Here is a 17,197-nt window from a genome sequence, read left to right as displayed (position 1 = left end):
ACTTTGAGATATTGAACCTCTCAGTCCTGGCTTGGTTCTGAAACATCCCACGCAGCCCCTCGATCATAGTGTGAGCATCCGCATGCTCATACTGCTTCTGCAGATCAGGGGACATGGTGGCGAGCATCAGACAGCTGACATCAAGTGAGTCATTGTAGTGCTTCTCATAAGCTCTGCGATCAGCAGCAGTTGCATTGTCAGGGAGATCATCAGGATATGGCTGCTCAAGAACATACTCCTTTTTCTCTTGCCTGAGAACAATTCTCAGGTTGTGGTACCAATCAATAAAGTTTGTTCCATTCAACTTTTCTTTCTCAAGAACAGAACGCAAATTGAAAGCGGAATTGTTACTGACAGACATGATCTACAATATTAAAGTAAAGCAAGATTTCAGCACTAAGTTTATGTAAAGACTTTCATTAACTGATTTAACAAAAGACAACCTACTATATCAAAGTCATCTTCCCTCTAATGACATATAGTGGTTCAAGATCCATAATCACTAAAATCCTAGTGAGCTTTAGCATCACGGCTAGAAAAATAGTGATACAGGTAAGCAACAAATTGTTAATCACATCTCTATGCGACTCTTGTTTGTTGGGTGACATCCAAAGCTCCGGCCCCAACCCCATGTCTTAAAGCCCAAAACTGTTTTGATAGCTTTGCTGAGTAAACCAATACTATGCTTGTGAATGTCCGACATCCACCCTATACAAAAGTGATAGCTGAGTGTACTCTACTTTGGTAAACCTACCACACAACGATCAAAATTTATAGATACAGCTATTGGTAAAAGGCATCAAAAACTCAACCTTTTTTGAGGAAAGCTATTCTATCATGATTAAAACATCAACCATATGTAAAAGCATGAAAGAATAGTATGACAGAAAAATAAACATCACAGTCATATAATCATATTATTTTGTGAATAGTATGGCCTCTTGCATCACAATGGGCTCCATCGCCATGGCTCCAATGTGACCTCCATTGCCATCCGTCCTGTCTTGTGGTGATCATCATCGCCATCATGATTGAAGCCTCCATGAAAAGATACTAAGCTACTACATCTAATAGTTAGTGAAATAATTACATGAGGATTCAAACATCACAAGTCGACACGCAGGTCGTTATACAATAATGGTGCAACCTCAACCCGGTTGTGTTAACTTGCGACATGCAGGCCGCACAAATCATCACATACATCATCACATGACATTGAGGCCATATCATTCATATCACACCCTGCAAAAACAAGTTAGGCGTACGACGTGTTCTACCAAAGTAGCGCTTAGGAAGCCGCTATAGCGAGAAAGCAACAGCGGTCTATGGAATCCCTATGAAAATCTCATCAGAGTGATCGCATCACCTCAAATCCGAGCCATTCATAATGCCTCAATTTTCACTAGGTCAATCACATTGACCGTGCAAACTTTGCACTTGAGAAGACTGCATCTACACATGACCTCGATCTGTTGGTTCAATCTGCTGACTATGCACACAGTTAGTCCCTGATGGTGATTCCAGCCGGTAGGGACATGTCGTATGCATAATAGAGAAAGAACACGAACTAATCTTTTGTCACATGCCGCGCAATCAACTCGCTCCAGTTTTAACCCCTTATGACCAATTGATCTAATCAAACAGTGCAAAAGTAATAGATCCAATCTACTACAACAACATATCACCTATATGCTAATGATCCAAACCAAAAATCATAGATCGTTACCACTGTAGGTAAACGGGTAGGCTACGCTAGCATCACTACCGCATATACCCAAGACACTTGCGAGTAGAAAATCATAGATCGTTACCACTAGACGCGCAGTGCAGCGGAAGAAGTCGCGCGTCGATGTAGAGGAAGTAGTCGATCACGTCCCACGAACTGGGCTCCTCGTACTTGATCCCAGCAGCCGATCAGCGCAGCAGTCGTAGCAGCGCCTCCACGGAGTCCACACGTACGGGGATGAAACGTCGGGCGTCGGTGTGCTAGCACCGCATGCACGTCATGGGCGGCGGCCGAGAGAGAGAGGGAGGGGCGGCGGCTAGGAGGTGGCGCGGCTCACAGGGGTCTCGCCCCCCTAGCCCTTCCCTCGTATATATAGAGCGTACTAATGGGCTTCTATCTCATAGGCCCATTAATAACTCTAATCCCATTTGGATTAATATCCTCTTGGACCTTTAAACCGTATTATGATGATGGGCTTTAGACATATCACCAACAGTTCCTACTTTCCTAGTACACCAAATTAGCTAGGTTCTCTCCTATAAATACCCAGCAAGTTCCTGCTGCGACCTCACCGGATGCCACAAGTTCCTGCTGCGACCTCACCTCATTCCCAAGTCAGTGTAGACTTCCTGTGCAACAGAGGGATACATAGCGAACACAGAGAGTCAGAGAGAACAATATAATGGGGGAACAGGGCACTGTGCTGCCTGTCGACCCTGCTCCTCCTCTTTGGTCTGGCATCCGGCCTGGTCCTCTTCCAGGTAACCCTAGCCGACGCATTCGATCACGCATCAAATTTGATGTGTGATCCTTAAAATTTTGATCAAAAACTTCGCATCGCATGTTTCGATGTATGTATGGAGTATTAAATGTGAATAAAAAATAATTATACAGTTTATATGTAAATTACGAGACGAATTTTTTTGAGTTTAATTGCGTTATGATTTTACAACATAGTGATACAATAAACATTTGCTAATAATAGATGAATTAGGTTTAATGAATTCGTCTCGCAGTTTACAGACAGAATCTATAATTTATTTTATTATTAATTTACGTTTAATACTTCAAATCCGTATACTTCGTCCTGCATGCTCGGGAGAAATGACTGGGCAGGTAGTATCTTCCCTTTCGATTTGCATGCATGGTATCCTTGTCTGAAAATTAAAATTGCTCTCGATGGCGCATGCAGGCGTTTAACTGGGAGTCGTGCAAGCAGAGCGGCGGGTGGTACAACCTCCTGACGGGGAAGGTCGACGACATCGCCGGCGGCGGCGTCACGCACGTCTGGCTACCGCCGGCCTCGCACTCCGCCTCCGCCGATGGTTACTTGCCTGGCCGTCTATACGACTTCCAAGTACGGGACGGCAGCAGAGCTCAAGTCCCTGATAGCAGCGTTCCACAGCAAGGGCATCCAGGCGGTGGCGGACATCGTCATCAACCACCGGTACGCCGACTACAAGGACGCCCGCGGCATCAACTGCATCTTCGAGGGCGGCAGGCCGGACGGCCGCCTGGACTGGGGGCCCCACATGATCTGCCGCAACGACACGGAGTACTCGGACGGCACGGGCAACCTCGACACCGGCGCCGGACATCGACCACCTCAACGCCCGCGTCCAGCGCGAGCTCACCGAGTGGCTGCTCTGGCTCAGGTCGGAGCTCGGCTTCGACGCCTGGCGCCTCGACTTCGCCAAGGGGTACTCCGCCGAGGTCGGCGGGGTGTACATCAACGGCACGGCCCCGAGCTGGGTGGTCGCCGAGATCTGGAACAGCATGGCGTACGGCGGGGACGGGAAGCCGCTCTACAACCAGGACCCGCACCGGCAGGCGCTGGTGGACTGGGTCGACAATGTAGGCGGCGGGGCAGGGGCGTCTCCGGCGACAGTGTTCGACCTCACCACCAAGGGGATCCTAAACGCCGCCGTGGAGGGCGAGCTGTGGCGGCTCATCGACCCACAGGGGAAGGCCGTCACCTTCATTGACAACCACGACACCGGCTCGACGCAGGCCATGTGGCCATTCCCCTCCGACAAGGTGATGCAAGGCTATGCATACACCCTCACACACCCCGGCACCCCATGTATTGTGAGTATACATATTATTGGTTGTCGCTTTAATTCGGACATGATCGGCCGACATGGTTGGTCTCCATCCGATGCTAACTAACGCTGCTCTTGCTCGATTCTTCATTCTAGCTAGTTTTATGACCATTTCTTCGACTGGGGGCTCAAGGATGAGATCGCGGCACTAGTGGCAGTGCGGAAGCGCAACGGCATCACGCCGGCGAGTGAGCTGACGATACTCAAGTACGACGGCGATGCCTACGTGTCACAGATTGACGACAAGGTGATCATGAAGATCGGTTCCAGGTACGACGTCAGCGCGCTCATCCCTGCCAGATACCAGGTCGTCGCACACGGAAACGAGGGAGAAAGGCACCAACCAAGAACAAGTAGTGGTGGCTCAAGCATAATCGATCTCCAGTACTCGTATTTTTTTTTCGCACGTTTCTAGTACTCGTAATCAATTAGTAATATCGTCTGTGTGTGTTTCTCTGCTTTAATTCTGCAGACACAAGTATGTTACATACAGTACACCTTTCCTGCTAGAAAAAAATTATGAGCACACAGGAATGACGATGATCGATGACAGCTATATATGAATCATACACAACACGTGATGAATAAAATAAGTGATTTCTCCTCTGTAAGATGCAAAATTGAGCCATAAGTGATTTCAGAATTTTGATTGTGACACAAAGAACAGCAAATTGCCAATATTCTATCTCAGACCACTGAAAATGGACAGCTTCTACAAAAAAGAAAGAAAGAATTGCCAATATTTGCTCTTGCATTCCATTCCATTTCACACACAAAAATGATTTTACTTTACACAACCCTGGTTCAGACTTCAGAGCCCGAGAAATGAGATCGATCAGTGCTGGGTGGGCCGCGCGGCGAGCGGCGTCGCGGCGGGGCTGGGCACCGGCGGCGAGCGGCAGACGGGGCACGTCGGGCGCAGCCGCAGCCACCGGTCGACGCACAGCTGGTGGAAGGCGTGCGCGCACTCGGGCAGCACGCGGAGCACGTCCCCGCCGGCGAACTCGCCCAGGCACACCGCGCAGCACGGCGCCACCGGCTCCCCCGCCGCGGCGGCACCGGCGGCCGTCGCGGCAGTCTTCTTCGCCTTGCCCGCCGCCTCCGCTTCCCCCACCTCATAGACCACCTTGGGCAGCGCCTTGAGCGCGGCGTCGTCGAGCCCCGCCTCGACGTCGACGACGGTGTCGTCCGTCCCCGCGTCAGCCCAGGCGCGCCACTCCCCCGCGCGCGCCGCCGCCGCCGCCGCCGTGGCCATCGCAGGAGCGGCGCTGCGGGAGCACATGCGGAGGAGGAAGGCGAGGGTGACGACGGCCGTGACGCTGACGGCGGCGAGGGCGACCTGCAGCTCCACCATCCTGCCGGCCGAGCTATCTAGCGGAGATGACAGATTGGTGTTGCATGGCGCGCGTGCGTGCAACCTACTCGATAGAAGCCATGGATGGAGCTACTTTGAATTGGTGCAGCAGTCTATCTATTGCGAAGCGAGCTGATGAGTGGTTGAGGGAGGCTGCATTCAAGCCAAGGTACGCCCGGCAAGCAACCATCCGGCTGCATCCAAATCTGACTTTTCAGACAATCGTGTCCCTTTTGAAAGGACAGACGGACTAGTCATGTCTGAAAAAGAAAGCTTGTTCTTCGTGAACAAGCGTGTCAGTCACGAGACATGGCTTGCTTGTGCGTTTTGTTGACTGACCTCCATGTCAAGTTTTGTTCTTGAGTTGCGTAGAAGACGTGCGCAAAAGCCCATTCACATATCGAACTGTCAGGTTTACACGACATGAGATGAGTACATGATGAATGATGATGTCTAGTTTGTGATCTACGAGCTACTCGGTCGTATTGCAATTCAGGGGGGTCGGATTGCAACGAGAACTTAGTTTAGTCGTTAGAATCTTCAAGACCTCAACGATAGGTGCATTCTGAACAGGATTTTTTTTCTTAAAACGAAAGAGCGGGAATATTCAGAACAAAGACTTTCTTCGGTCTACCTTCACAACCATTGAATCTTGATCATATACTACTCCTATATGGCAGTGCTCTCTCTCTCTCTCTCTCTCTCTCTCTCTCTCTCTCTCTCTCTCTCTCTCTCTCTCTCTCTCTCTCTCTCTCTCTCGTCCCCTTAATTGTGGCGGCCAAAGATGAGATGAGTGTCGACAAAGCTAGTGGTCAGACTGTTGGAATTTAGGAAGTGTGCTGGGTAGCTAGAGTGGTTAGCGGGCCCGCCAAACTCTAGTGTTCGAGGAAAAGACGGCGGGCTGAAAACAGGCCCAGCGAGGTTTGGTAATTTGCTGGGAGAGGTTCGAAGTTCGAACGAGATTTCTTTTCTCCAAACTCAAAAGCGATTTCATCATGGGCCATTTAAGTTCTTATCCTATAATTTGAAATGTAATTTTATTCTTATTTTTTTAACTTTTGTGATTTTATCCTTTACTATTCATAGGTCAATACAATTTTACCCCTAGTCAGCGGTCAAAATAGAGGCAAATACGCAAAGAATAAGGGCAAAATCGCAATGACTTGTGAAAAAAATAAAGAGAAAAATCACAAAGTTAAAAAAAATAAGGGTAAAACCATATTTGCACTTCAAAGCTGGAGCAAGAACATTAAAAAATGGTAAGGAAAAATGAGTAGTACAGTATATGCATCTTCTCTCTTCTTTGCAGTTTGAACAACATCGTACACGCGCCATTGTCTTTTGCGTGTAGTGTCTATCTCACAATAAGATTGGATCATGGGCAGAACATAAAAAGAGCAACTATTTCTTTTCTTTTCCTTTTGAGAAAGGAAAAGCACAGCCATTTCCAAAGGAGTACATGGCCTTATGCGTTCCCATGATCTACTCTGCACAAGCTTTGTACAAGAAAGAAGGTAAAAAAACAATTTGAAAATAACAAAAGAATTTTGTAAGTTTCGCCGGTCTCCGGTCCTGTCCTCAGCATTGTCCAACTCCAAGCTATGGCTATACGACGCAAAATGGTCACAACACCAAAGAAACTCTCTTGGCTGAACGCGCTGTCCATGCATCGTCGCACACGCCGCCGGGGCCTCACCACCGACCTCATGATCCGGCGGCGGCGCTGGCTGCCGCCTTCCCCGCCGGCGGCGGTGGCGACGCCCGGCAGACCGGGCAGGTGGGCCTCCGGCGCAGCCACTGGTCGATGCACCCCCGGTGGAACGCGTGCCGGCAGTCGGGCAGCCGCCGGAGCTCGTCGCCGTCCGCGTAGTCCGCCAGGCACACCGCGCACCGCGCCGCGTCGGACCCGGCCGGTGCGCCCGCGGCTTCTTCATTCCTCGCCCTTCTCCGGCGACGTCGACGAGTACACCAGCGTCGGGTACCCGGCCAGGACGGCCTCATCGATCCCGGCCGCGCCCTGGCCGAGCTCCACGTCGCCCGCCGCGGCGCGCCGCTGCGACGGCGACGGCGCCCGCCTCCGCCGGGAGCACAGGAACGTAGCCGCCGAGATCACGGCCAGCGCCGCCACCGAGGCGAGGATCAGCACGTAGTCTTTAGCCATGCCCCCGCCGCCAACATGGACCCCGGCCGCGCGTGCTCTCTCCCTCACCTCAACACGTCGCCGCCGCGTGCTCCCTCCGTCTCACTCGTCTGCCTCCCCTTGCCCTTATACTCGTCTCCCTGCGCCAAGATTCGTGCGGCCACCTCGGTCACAGGCCAGCTCCCAGCCGTCGATCACGCTTTGAGATTCGCACAGCGCGGCACACGGCAGTGGTGATGAACGGGTTTATGTTAGCGTCAATACGCGCTAATGACCGGGTTTACGTGGCTAATTAAAAATTAATTAGCCATATACTGGCTAATCTCTTTCTTTTACCACTGTTTTGTTCGTTGCTTCCCTGGGGAGCTATTCCCGAAACCACCTGCCTCGCCACCGAAATTCTCCGGATTTTATACTCTCTAGTCTTTGCGGCCTTTTCGGGTTGTCGAATTCGCCTAGGTTTTATCAGTGGTTTGAGACATATTCGTGTCTAATTATGAATGGAACACGCAGCTAAAAAGGTGGCCTCTTGGCCTAGATTGTTATTATTATATTTAATGATGGAAGAACTGGGTGCTTAAACGGGTGATTAAGGCGGTAAAGCACACACTTAATTATGCAGGGAATGAGATCTCTGTAGCTTGATCTGACAGGAATGAACATTCTGTTTTTCCTCCTCCTTTTTCTGAATCTAGATTCTTGAGAAATTAACAAATGGATCCATGTAACCATCAGCAAAGATAGAGTCCAACAGGTTAGGCACCTGGGTGACCATGGTTCAAATTCCGTCACCCGCGGACCATGGGTTTACTATTCACAGCCAAAGTAGGTGTCGCACTTGCTTTTTTTGAAACACAAAATTTCATGGAAAACCGACCGAATTTCGTATGGTTCGAAAACATTTGTCTCTCAAACAAGGCCTAAAGCTAAAAAAAATCATTGAAAATTTCTTTTTGGCGATACCATGATCATGGAGCTGTGCTTAAGTTTGTGGACTATTCAGTCCGAGGTACCATGTTGCTTGTGCAGATGGACATACACATAGCTGTTGCTTGTACAGATGGGCGAAGCCGTCCAAAAAATATTACAAATTGACGTGTATGAACGTGCGATGGACCGGTACAATACCTGAGGTTGCAGTAGCGAGAAGTTATCGGACTTTTCGTTTGACTGAACGCTGGATCGCACGAGCAAATCTCAAAATTTTATTGAAACTTTGCTTCACTTGTCTGCTTTCTTGTTGGGAAAATGGACCCGGCCTTTTGTATTTCCATGAGCGTGCATTGACAATGACCAGTTATTTGTTTCTTTTTGAAAAAGAATGGCGAGTTGTTGATGCAAGGTTGTAATGTAAACGAGTTTGAATCAATTGTTTATACCCTAGTGTGTTTGGCAGGTTCAGCTGATCCTTCTGATGTGAGGTGTTTAGACTTTGCAACTCGATGATCTCAGATGCGGCAGAAAATCTGAAAGCTTCTGTAATCATTGTTGCCCAGGATTTTGTTTCAGTTGCTATCAGATGCAATCAGGAGATATCTCCAACTGGAATGATATTTGCCAAGCTAGAAACGACAGTATAGGACCACTCATCACAAGTCATCTGCAGAGATCATACAGATTCAACCAAATCAATACATACTAAACAAATAATTTGATTTGTGACATGCTATTACTTTTGTCATGTTATAATGCAAATACTGTTGTTTCTGCTGCTAAGACATCATTGAGCTTGAACATCATTGAACTTGAACACCTCAAGTTTACTGATGTACTATTTGCTAAGACATCATTGAGCTTGAACATCATTGAACTTTGAACTTTTGTCATGTTATAATGCAAATACTTTTGTCATGTATTTGCTAAGAAACTCCAAGTCAGATATCAGTCGTTCAGCAAGACATCATTGAACTTGAACACCTCAAGCTTACTGATGGCATTGCTGACAAGCACTCTTGCTCTGGAGGATTTCTGGGAACATTCCCAACCAACTTGGAGGATCACCTCCCTGCACCCTCTTTGCATCTTTTCAGCACCGTTCTTGTAATAAGAAATGGTCCTTGACTTAAATATTTGTTATTTCAGAAAATCAAAAGCAAAATTACAAAAAGGAAATGTATGCTCTGTACGAGGTGCATCTGGGACCAGAAACTTCAAGGTAACTTGTGCTATTCCATAAGGTTTGCCATTACATGAAAGCTATCTGAAATGTCCATAACCTCTGAACATGGACAAGGGCACTCTCTATGAAAATAAAAACTGGACTACATTCTCGCAAAATGTAGGCAGTCACTAGAGCAGTTGCATAGAGATCAGCTCTTGTTTTCAGTAGTTTCTGCTGAAGTAGAAGATGCAGTGGACGCTGTGAGTTCCCTGGCGCATTGTGATACATATGGCTTCAGCTGCAGTTATTTGCATAAGACATTTATTATAAACCAGAATTGATAAGAACATGAACATGCAGAAAAGATTGTGCCTCAATTCATATTTGCCACATGAGACGATTCATGTGAATGTTGTCCATTTTCAGGTGGTTTCCTTCTTCATACTGAACTCAAGTTGCTACAGTAATAAATCTCATAACACCAACTCGCAATTTTGGAAACATCTTTTGTGTGGATTGAGTTTGCATTATCATTATTTTCTTTTCTTTGGTGTTACCTATTTTCACAGATTCACATTTTTTTCACCTACATTGGGCCATTGGTGATCCAAATTTGTCCAGTCAACAAAATTGTGATATGAAGATCATTTTGATGCTTCATGTTTAAAACATGCTAGCTAAGTCTGTAAAGTGTGAATCAAAAAGTATTATGCCAATTACCTTGAAATCAGTCAAGTCAGGGACTACAAATCTTGGCAATTTCTCATCAACTATCACATATCCACCTGCAAAAGCACGTAACCTTTTAAGATAGTGTACAAAAGAACTCAAGTAAAATTCTTCATTCATGCGTCGTGCAAATCAGAAAGGATCGAATGCAACTAAAAATTATGTGACTATATAAAACGATTATTAATCACCCTGTTCTGCTGTTCTGCTCCAGCACCAGCCAACAGTGTTTTTCTCTCACACCACTCCAGCAGCAGCCTCCAGCCACCAGCCAGCTAGCAGTATTTTTCTCTCACACCACTCCAGCAGCAGCCTCCAGCACCAGCACAGCGAACAGGGTGAATATGAAAACGAATGAAGATGTTGACTTAATCAAGTCAAATTAAGAATGTGTTGGAAAGGATAACTTATAGGATCTCTACAACTACAGTATGGTGGTTACAAACTATGGAAGATCTAGGTTCAATGAGCAAATGCATTATCATCTATGAGACCACACATCACATATATCGATCTACATATAGAGACAGGAGATAATCAACCAGGTGTCAATGGATGAAGAATAAAAACATGATTCAACTATAAAAAATGGAGAATATTTTGTTGATTCCCTTTTTTTTAATGCATATCATCTCCAGTTCACTTAGCTCAAAACAATACTAAGTTTCAGCTGACATTATTTATTTTTCAGCACAAGGCCTTATGTTTGTGAGGCACTAATTAAATTGCAAACAAAGTAGCATAATCTTGTACTGTCTAATCAGAAGTTGAATTTGACGCTACATTATTTGCTATCATTTTTATTGCCTTCTAGGCGTTTGAATAGATATTTACGAAAAAACAACTGTGTTACATAGCATTGTTTTGTACAATATTAAAATGAAAATGCAATGCAATATAAGATGTCCACGATAGATAACCATAGAGCGCAAAAATCCAACATCAAACATCAACAAAGCCTTTTAATCCCAAGCAAGTTGGGGTAGGCTATAGAGCGCAAAAATCCAAGCCTGAATTTTAAGGGGGAATGCATACAGTCTGTGTGTTACACTCTAATGCCCATAAGTATGGGGTCTCTGGTTATCTTGCACCATTGCACATTAATTAATACATAATGTTACAACCGAGCATTATTGCTACTTGTCTTGTTTGCACATGATGGTCCTGGAGAAATTTCTTCATGTTAAATTTATCGGAAACAGAATTACTCGAATGGTAAAAGTGTGGACAACCGCCACTATTTCAGTTTTCATCAAGTTTTTAGTCTCTATGTCACGCTACCCTGAAAGCATAGATCGTCATCCTGCGAATTCTCATTCCAATAGCTCAATGATCACTGTATGCAGGCTGAGACGGAATGGCGAATTGCAGTAAAACGTAGTCCTAACGACCGGGAATGCAGGAACAGCTGGAGCGGCAGTGAATAGTTACGCTACCTTTGCGGGTGTGGAACCCGGTGGGCTTGCAGTTCTTGCCCTTGTAGTAGTCCCGGGGCGCCCGCTTGGAGGAGAGGATGTCGAGCGAGGACAGCCGCTTCCGCCGCATCGTCCGCCCTAGCGAGCTCAGCACCAACCCCAGCGGCATCCTCAAACACCGCCTCTAGCGAACAACCCCACCGCCGTCCCCGCAGCTTCCTGCGGCAGCCCAGCGGCGAAAAAATCAGCGCGACGCGGAGGAGATCGGCGACGGCGGCGCGAGGACGAGGAGGAGGGGGCCGTACTGGATCAGCGAAGGGGAGCAGAGGCGGCGCGACGGCGGTGGTGGGGGTGTGGTAGGGTTTGCTGGAATGTGATCGCATCGGACAGGCCCAACGCAGCCCACCACTGGGAGGACCGGATAACAGCCCACGTACTCTTTTTTTTTAAACCACTGGGTACTGTAAAGCTACTCCTACTACACTTGTACTAATGTTTTCACTTTTGTCTAGATTTCAAAATGAGTGCAATTTATAGACATTAAAATTTTTGGATGTTTACTCCAACAATTTTATGAAACATAAGTGGATAATTTTTGTAATGTTCGGTATTTTAAACGCACTTTGGGTAAAAATTCATATGCCACACCCACAATCAACAATTTTTTTTGAACTTGATTAAAAATTACAAAGCGTAATTCAATAATTTGGAAACAAAATCAACAGTATATGGGTTAACTTTTGTAACGGTATATTTGCAAATTGAATAATACTTTTGAAATTGTTGGAATAGTGTATTCAATTTGTAGAAGTTTTTAGGGAAGAAATGATAGATTTTGGTTCTCGTATGCGCAGCTGTGCTTTGTGGACTATTTATTAAGCGTACGCTCTGTTGCTTCTTGCTTGCTCAAATGGACATGTCTGGACATTGGACAAACAAACCGTCCAAATACGATTACATATTGACTTGTCTTATCCTGATCTTGCAAACGTTCTTGTAATGTATTGTTTCTCAATGCAATGACCTGAACTAGTTGTCCTAGTTTCTTTCAGAAAAAAAATGTCATGGTATGATAAGCTTTGCCAGGTGACTCGAGAGCTAATGGCTCATTGTTCTTCAGAATTTTGCTCCAGATTATCAAAAGCAGCTTGGTGTCTGGCAATCAGAAGACATTTTGCGATTGGAGTGACTGGATGAGAGAAATTTTACCTGCCATGCACAATTAGAAACAACAGTACACAAACACTCATCATATACAATGTCTCACAACAATAGATCTGATGGGAAATTCAACCGAACCAACATATACACACGCACATAAGAAACCTTGATCCATAACAACTACTTTTCATCCTGTTACTGTATACCCGTCAGTCTCATCAGTAGTTCAGCAAGACATCCTTTACCGTCTCAAGTTCTCTGATGGTGTTCCTGATATGCATTCTAGCTCTTGATGACTCCTGGGAGCATTGCAAACCAACTCGCAAGATCGTTACCATGCACTCTTGCAGCTTCTCAGCATCAATATTGTTGCAAGAAATGCCCCCTTTGCTCAAACATCTGTTGTCCAGAGACAGTAGAGTTGGGTCAACTATCTTCATTATCTTGTCAGGATAGCATGCTGCAACATAACTTTGGAGAGTTTGGCCTCCCTGGAATGAACCATCTGTAGGCCGCTTTCCAGTGAACAGCTCGAGCAGAAGAACCCCATAGCTGTATACATCACCTTGGATGGAAACATGAGCATCCATTCCGTACTCTGCAGGTTATAAGAAAATCATTAGACAATGTACTTAAGAACCTTTAATTTGGTTAGGAACATCACAAGGAAACTGCCAATATATAAAGCAATAGATCTTGAAGTACCTGGAGGGATGTATCCAATGGTACCCTTGATTCCAATCGAGGTACTGCTTTCTTCTGTTGAGTTGCTCACAGCCTTACGAATGAACCGTGCCAGCCCAAAGTCCGCCACGTGTGCAACCATATCATTGTCGAGAAGAACATTGCTTGGTTTCAGATCACAGTGGACAATGGGCACCTGACCATGGTTGTGCATGTAGTCAAGAGCCTCAGCGACATCGAGCGCAATGTTCACCCTCTGGGACATGGTTAGCCTCCTCCTAGTTTCAGGTGTCTCGTCTTGTGTTGCAAGATTCTGGTGTAGCCATTTGTCAAGGTCCCCATTTGGCATGAACTCATAGACCAATGCTTTGAAATCATTACCATGGTGGTCAATACTCGAGCATGCAGTGACCACCTTGACAAGATTCCGATGCCGAATACTTCTCAGGGTATGGCACTCAGCCAAGAAGCTGTTCTCAGCTCCATGTTGCTGAAGATCAATGACCTTGATTGCAACCTGCTGTGCACTTGGGCTCAGAGTTCCTCTATAAACTGACCCAAAGCTTCCCATGCCTATGAGGTTACTTGGGGAGAACTGATTCGTTGCTTTCTGTATCTCCTCAAATGAGACTTGCCAATGTTGATCTTCCGATAAAGGGAGATTTGGGACCTTTTTCCTTTGCCTCACGATCAGTATGACAAGACTGCCTATGAGAAGAATGAGCAGCAGAGACATAGCACCAGCAACAATGCCTGTAAGCGCTACTCGCCTCAGTCTCTTCTTCTCCGAACCAGATTCTTTCACGGGACATTGGGGCAGCTGTAAACTTGGAATACCCCCACAAACCTTATTATCATCTATGAAGAATGCACTTGCATTACTGAAGACACCTTTTACTGGAATGGGGCCTCCAAAATTATTGTAGGACAGATTCAGATATGCCAGGTTTGGCCAATCACCAAAAAATCCTGGAACAGAGCCAGATAAGTTGTTGCCGGCAAAGTTTAGCTCTTGTATTCCTTGCAATCCACTCAAGGACTGTGGAATGACACCTTGAAGAAGGTTGTCATTCAACTGAAGCTGTACAAGCTCGACGCATTTACCTAATGTCGTTGGAATATCTCCAGTTAGTTTATTTACTGACAGGTCCAGTAATACCAGATTCGTCAATTTGCCCACCCCTGACGGGATTGGACCAGAGAGAAAGTTGTATGACAGACCAAGATAACTGGTTAAAGAGGAGAGGCTAATGACTTCAATCGGTATTGTGCCATTAAGCTGGTTAAATGACAGGACTAAACTAGCAATGTTCTGCAAGTTCCCTAAGCTTGTGGGTATAGATCCCTGTAAGCTGTTCTGGAAGAGGTAAAGCATGGAAAGGCCTGTTAGGTTACCCAGCGTAGGTGGAATTTCCCCAGAAATGTTGTTTTGGGACAAGTCTAGAGCTCCTAACTTGTAAAGATTCCCAATTTTTGGTGGTATGCTACCACTTAAGAAGTTACCTCGGAGACTAAGTATAGCAAGATTCGAAAGTTTCCAAATATCTGAAGAAATTGATCCATGGAATTTGTTCTGGGATAGATGAAGCTTTTGCATCGTGTTGGAGAGATTGGCGATAGAAGGCGGCAACACGCCTTGGAAGTTGTTAGAATCAAGAGCGAGATAAAAAAGCTTACTACAGTTGGAAAGCGAGGCCATCAACTCCCAATCACTTCCCCATTCATCAGCAAGTTGATTGTTTCCCAGTGTTAAAACCTCAAGATCCCTCAGATTGCCTACTTCCAATGGCACAGTTCCTTCAAGCTCATTGTCATCAAGTTGTATATATCTGAGAAGTGATGCGTTCCCTATGGAGCGTGGAATTCGACCACTCAACTGGCAGTCATTCAGGATCAGATTTCGCAGATTTGGGAGAGTGACACCTATATCAAAAGGGAGGACACCTGAAAGAGCATTATTGCCAGACAATTCAAACGTAGCAACTGATGAGATGTTAAATAGGCTTGCTGGGATGGTGCCACTCAGCTGATTATAAGCCAAATCAAGAGACTTGAGCATCGTCAACCGTCCTAAGGATTCTGGTATTTGGCCACTGAACTGGTTAGTGTCTGCAAATAAATCCACGAGCGATGAGAGATTACCAAGAGATGCTGGAACGTCTGCTGATAAATTGTTCAAGTACAACCCCAGGTATGTTAGCTTCGAGAGTGAACCGAGTGACAGAGGGATTCCACCGGACAGCTGGTTTGAGCCGACATCCAAGACCTCCAGCTCCTGCAGATTGCTCAGGTTGTCCGGGATCTTCCCCACAAGGCTGTTGTACTCCAGTTGCAATATCCGGAGCTTGGAGGCAGTGGCGGAGCCAGGATTCCAGAGTTGGGTATTCCCATCTTCTAACTCGAAAAAAAATTCAATTGAACAGTAAAAGTGATAATCAAAGAAATAAAGGTACAAGTTCTTCAATTAATCAATTCGAAGATATATCCATAAAACAAAAGGAACTTACAAAATGCATAAAAAAATTACAATAATGTAGCTCTCATCAGTGCTCTAACTTTATGTTACAGTGTTACTTCATGGCTTCTAAGGGTAGTTTTAACTTTGCATTCCTTCATGGCTTGGAAGCGGTTAATGATATCACATTCCTTCACTTGCATAAAGAACTCGCGCTCAATAAATGTGACCAAGCAATCATTCAAATATTGATCCCCCATCTTATTTCTCAATTTATTCTTCACATAGTTCATGGCAGAAAATATTCTCTCAACACTAGCAGTGGCAACTGGAAGTACAATCACCAATTTGAGAAGCTTGTAAACAAGCTCATGTCTATTGCGCACCTTTGTTTTAACAAGCATAATGGAAAGCTCAGGTTCATTGCTAGCTACCTCTGGTTCAGATTCTGTCACATTTCTTGCTACATCAATGGCTGCTATCTCACCCGGGCGTCGAACCTCCGCCGGTCGGCTGGTCGACCGTCGTGCCTCGCACCCTCGTCGACGTCGCCAGACGCCTCGCCCTCAGGCCCTGCAGCCCGAGCCGCCGGACTCCCAGTCCCCTCCCCGCGGAGGCGCTGGACGACAGCCGCTGGGCGCCGCGCTCGTCCCTAGGGTTCTTGATTTGGGGGGATTTCAATTTTGCGATTTAGGGATTTGGGGGGACAGCAGCCGTGCGGCAGGGAGCCAAGAGCGACGAGCGCTCTGCTCCGCCTCCGTGTGTGCGTTCCGAGAGAGAGAGAGGGGATCGGGGGGGCGGGGGGGGGGGGTGATGCCTGATGGGCTGCGAGGGAATAGGAGGTAAGAGCAACTCCAACAGCTTGATTTTTTCTTTTTTTTTCTCACCATATAGGAGAATTTTTTTTCTAATTTTTAACTTATAAGAGAGAAGTGCTCTGGCAACTAGATTTTCCCATTTCCGCTTTCCCTCTCCTGTCACGTGGGGTCAACTTGTCAGTCACATCTTCCTTTCCCCTCCCCTCCCCTCGCGTTCCTTCCCCCGTCGCGAGCAGGGCGAGCCGGCGCCGGCGCCTTCCTCCTCGCTCCGCAAGAAGCCCGACCTCGCCCTCCTCCGCAAGGTCCTACTCGGCACCAAACTCCAGGAGGTCTTGCTCGGCACAAAGCTTGTCCTCCTCTTCCCCGTCGTCATCCTCGCGCTCGCCGCCCGCATCTTCCACTTCGGACGCGCGCGGCAGGGACGCCAGCGCCCGGTCCGGCGGCAGGCCACCGCCAAGAAGCCCGTGGTCGAGCTCACCAAGGGTCACAGGGGCGACAGCATCAGTGACAGC

At 46.7% G+C, this 17,197-nt stretch overlaps 3 protein-coding genes and 2 pseudogenes across 6 annotated transcripts; 1 reads left to right on the top strand and 4 right to left on the bottom strand.

The window, feature by feature from the left end:
* Positions 1-1,476: 1,476 nt before the first annotated feature.
* LOC120700171 lies at positions 1,477-4,341 on the top strand (annotated as a pseudogene).
* A 97-nt stretch (positions 4,342-4,438) lies between these two features.
* LOC120700172 (putative RING-H2 finger protein ATL71) lies at positions 4,439-5,394 on the bottom strand. The gene has a single exon (XM_039984388.1). The coding sequence runs from the start codon at positions 5,180-5,182 to the stop codon at positions 4,664-4,666; it is 519 nt and encodes a 172-aa protein (XP_039840322.1). The 5' UTR covers positions 5,183-5,394; the 3' UTR covers positions 4,439-4,663.
* Positions 5,395-6,446: 1,052 nt separating this feature from the next.
* LOC120701602 lies at positions 6,447-7,405 on the bottom strand (annotated as a pseudogene).
* Positions 7,406-9,337: 1,932 nt separating this feature from the next.
* On the bottom strand, positions 9,338-12,012 carry LOC120700170 (39S ribosomal protein L41-A, mitochondrial-like). The gene is made up of 4 exons (XM_039984387.1): positions 11,873-12,012; positions 11,589-11,786; positions 10,144-10,208; positions 9,338-9,721 (listed from the first exon to the last, which is right to left on the bottom strand). The coding sequence occupies exons 2-4, from the start codon at positions 11,734-11,736 to the stop codon at positions 9,632-9,634; spliced, it is 303 nt and encodes a 100-aa protein (XP_039840321.1). The 5' UTR covers positions 11,737-11,786; positions 11,873-12,012; the 3' UTR covers positions 9,338-9,631.
* Positions 12,013-12,819: 807 nt separating this feature from the next.
* LOC120700169 (LRR receptor-like serine/threonine-protein kinase EFR) lies at positions 12,820-16,656 on the bottom strand. Of its 4 annotated transcripts, none has more exons than XM_039984383.1 (3): positions 16,302-16,656; positions 13,434-15,806; positions 12,820-13,326 (listed from the first exon to the last, which is right to left on the bottom strand). In XM_039984383.1, the coding sequence occupies exons 2-3, from the start codon at positions 15,469-15,471 to the stop codon at positions 12,947-12,949; spliced, it is 2,418 nt and encodes an 805-aa protein (XP_039840317.1). In that variant the 5' UTR covers positions 15,472-15,806; positions 16,302-16,656; the 3' UTR covers positions 12,820-12,946. The 4 variants fall into 4 exon arrangements, with proteins under 4 accessions (XP_039840317.1, XP_039840318.1, XP_039840320.1 ...); XM_039984384.1 differs by having other exon boundaries at positions 13,434-15,803; XM_039984386.1 differs by having other exon boundaries at positions 13,434-15,810; positions 16,302-16,432.
* Positions 16,657-17,197: the final 541 nt, after the last annotated feature.

This window comes from Panicum virgatum, chromosome 3K (genome assembly GCF_016808335.1).
Source record: "Panicum virgatum strain AP13 chromosome 3K, P.virgatum_v5, whole genome shotgun sequence".
NCBI lineage: Eukaryota > Viridiplantae > Streptophyta > Magnoliopsida > Poales > Poaceae > Panicum > Panicum virgatum.
The sequence above is the reverse complement of the archived record's forward strand: the minus strand, read 5'-3'. Positions and strand labels throughout refer to the sequence as shown.

Excerpts from the sequence above, each read along its gene's own strand:
- LOC120700172 (XM_039984388.1), bottom strand. The coding sequence starts at position 5,182 with ATGGTGGAGCTGCAGGTCGCCCTCGCCGCCGTCAGCGTCACGGCCGTC.
- LOC120700170 (XM_039984387.1), bottom strand. The coding sequence starts at position 11,736 with ATGCCGCTGGGGTTGGTGCTGAGCTCGCTAGGGCGGACGATGCGGCGG. Across the intron at positions 10,209-11,588 it reads CGGGTTCCACACCCGCAAAG|GTGGATATGTGATAGTTGAT; the intron begins GTAGCGTAACTA and ends GTGCTTTTGCAG. Across the intron at positions 9,722-10,143 it reads CTGACTTGACTGATTTCAAG|CTGAAGCCATATGTATCACA; the intron begins GTAATTGGCATA and ends AAATAACTGCAG.
- LOC120700169 (XM_039984383.1), bottom strand. The coding sequence starts at position 15,471 with ATGCTCAAGTCTCTTGATTTGGCTTATAATCAGCTGAGTGGCACCATC. Across the intron at positions 13,327-13,433 it reads CATTGGATACATCCCTCCAG|AGTACGGAATGGATGCTCAT; the intron begins GTACTTCAAGAT and ends TATAACCTGCAG.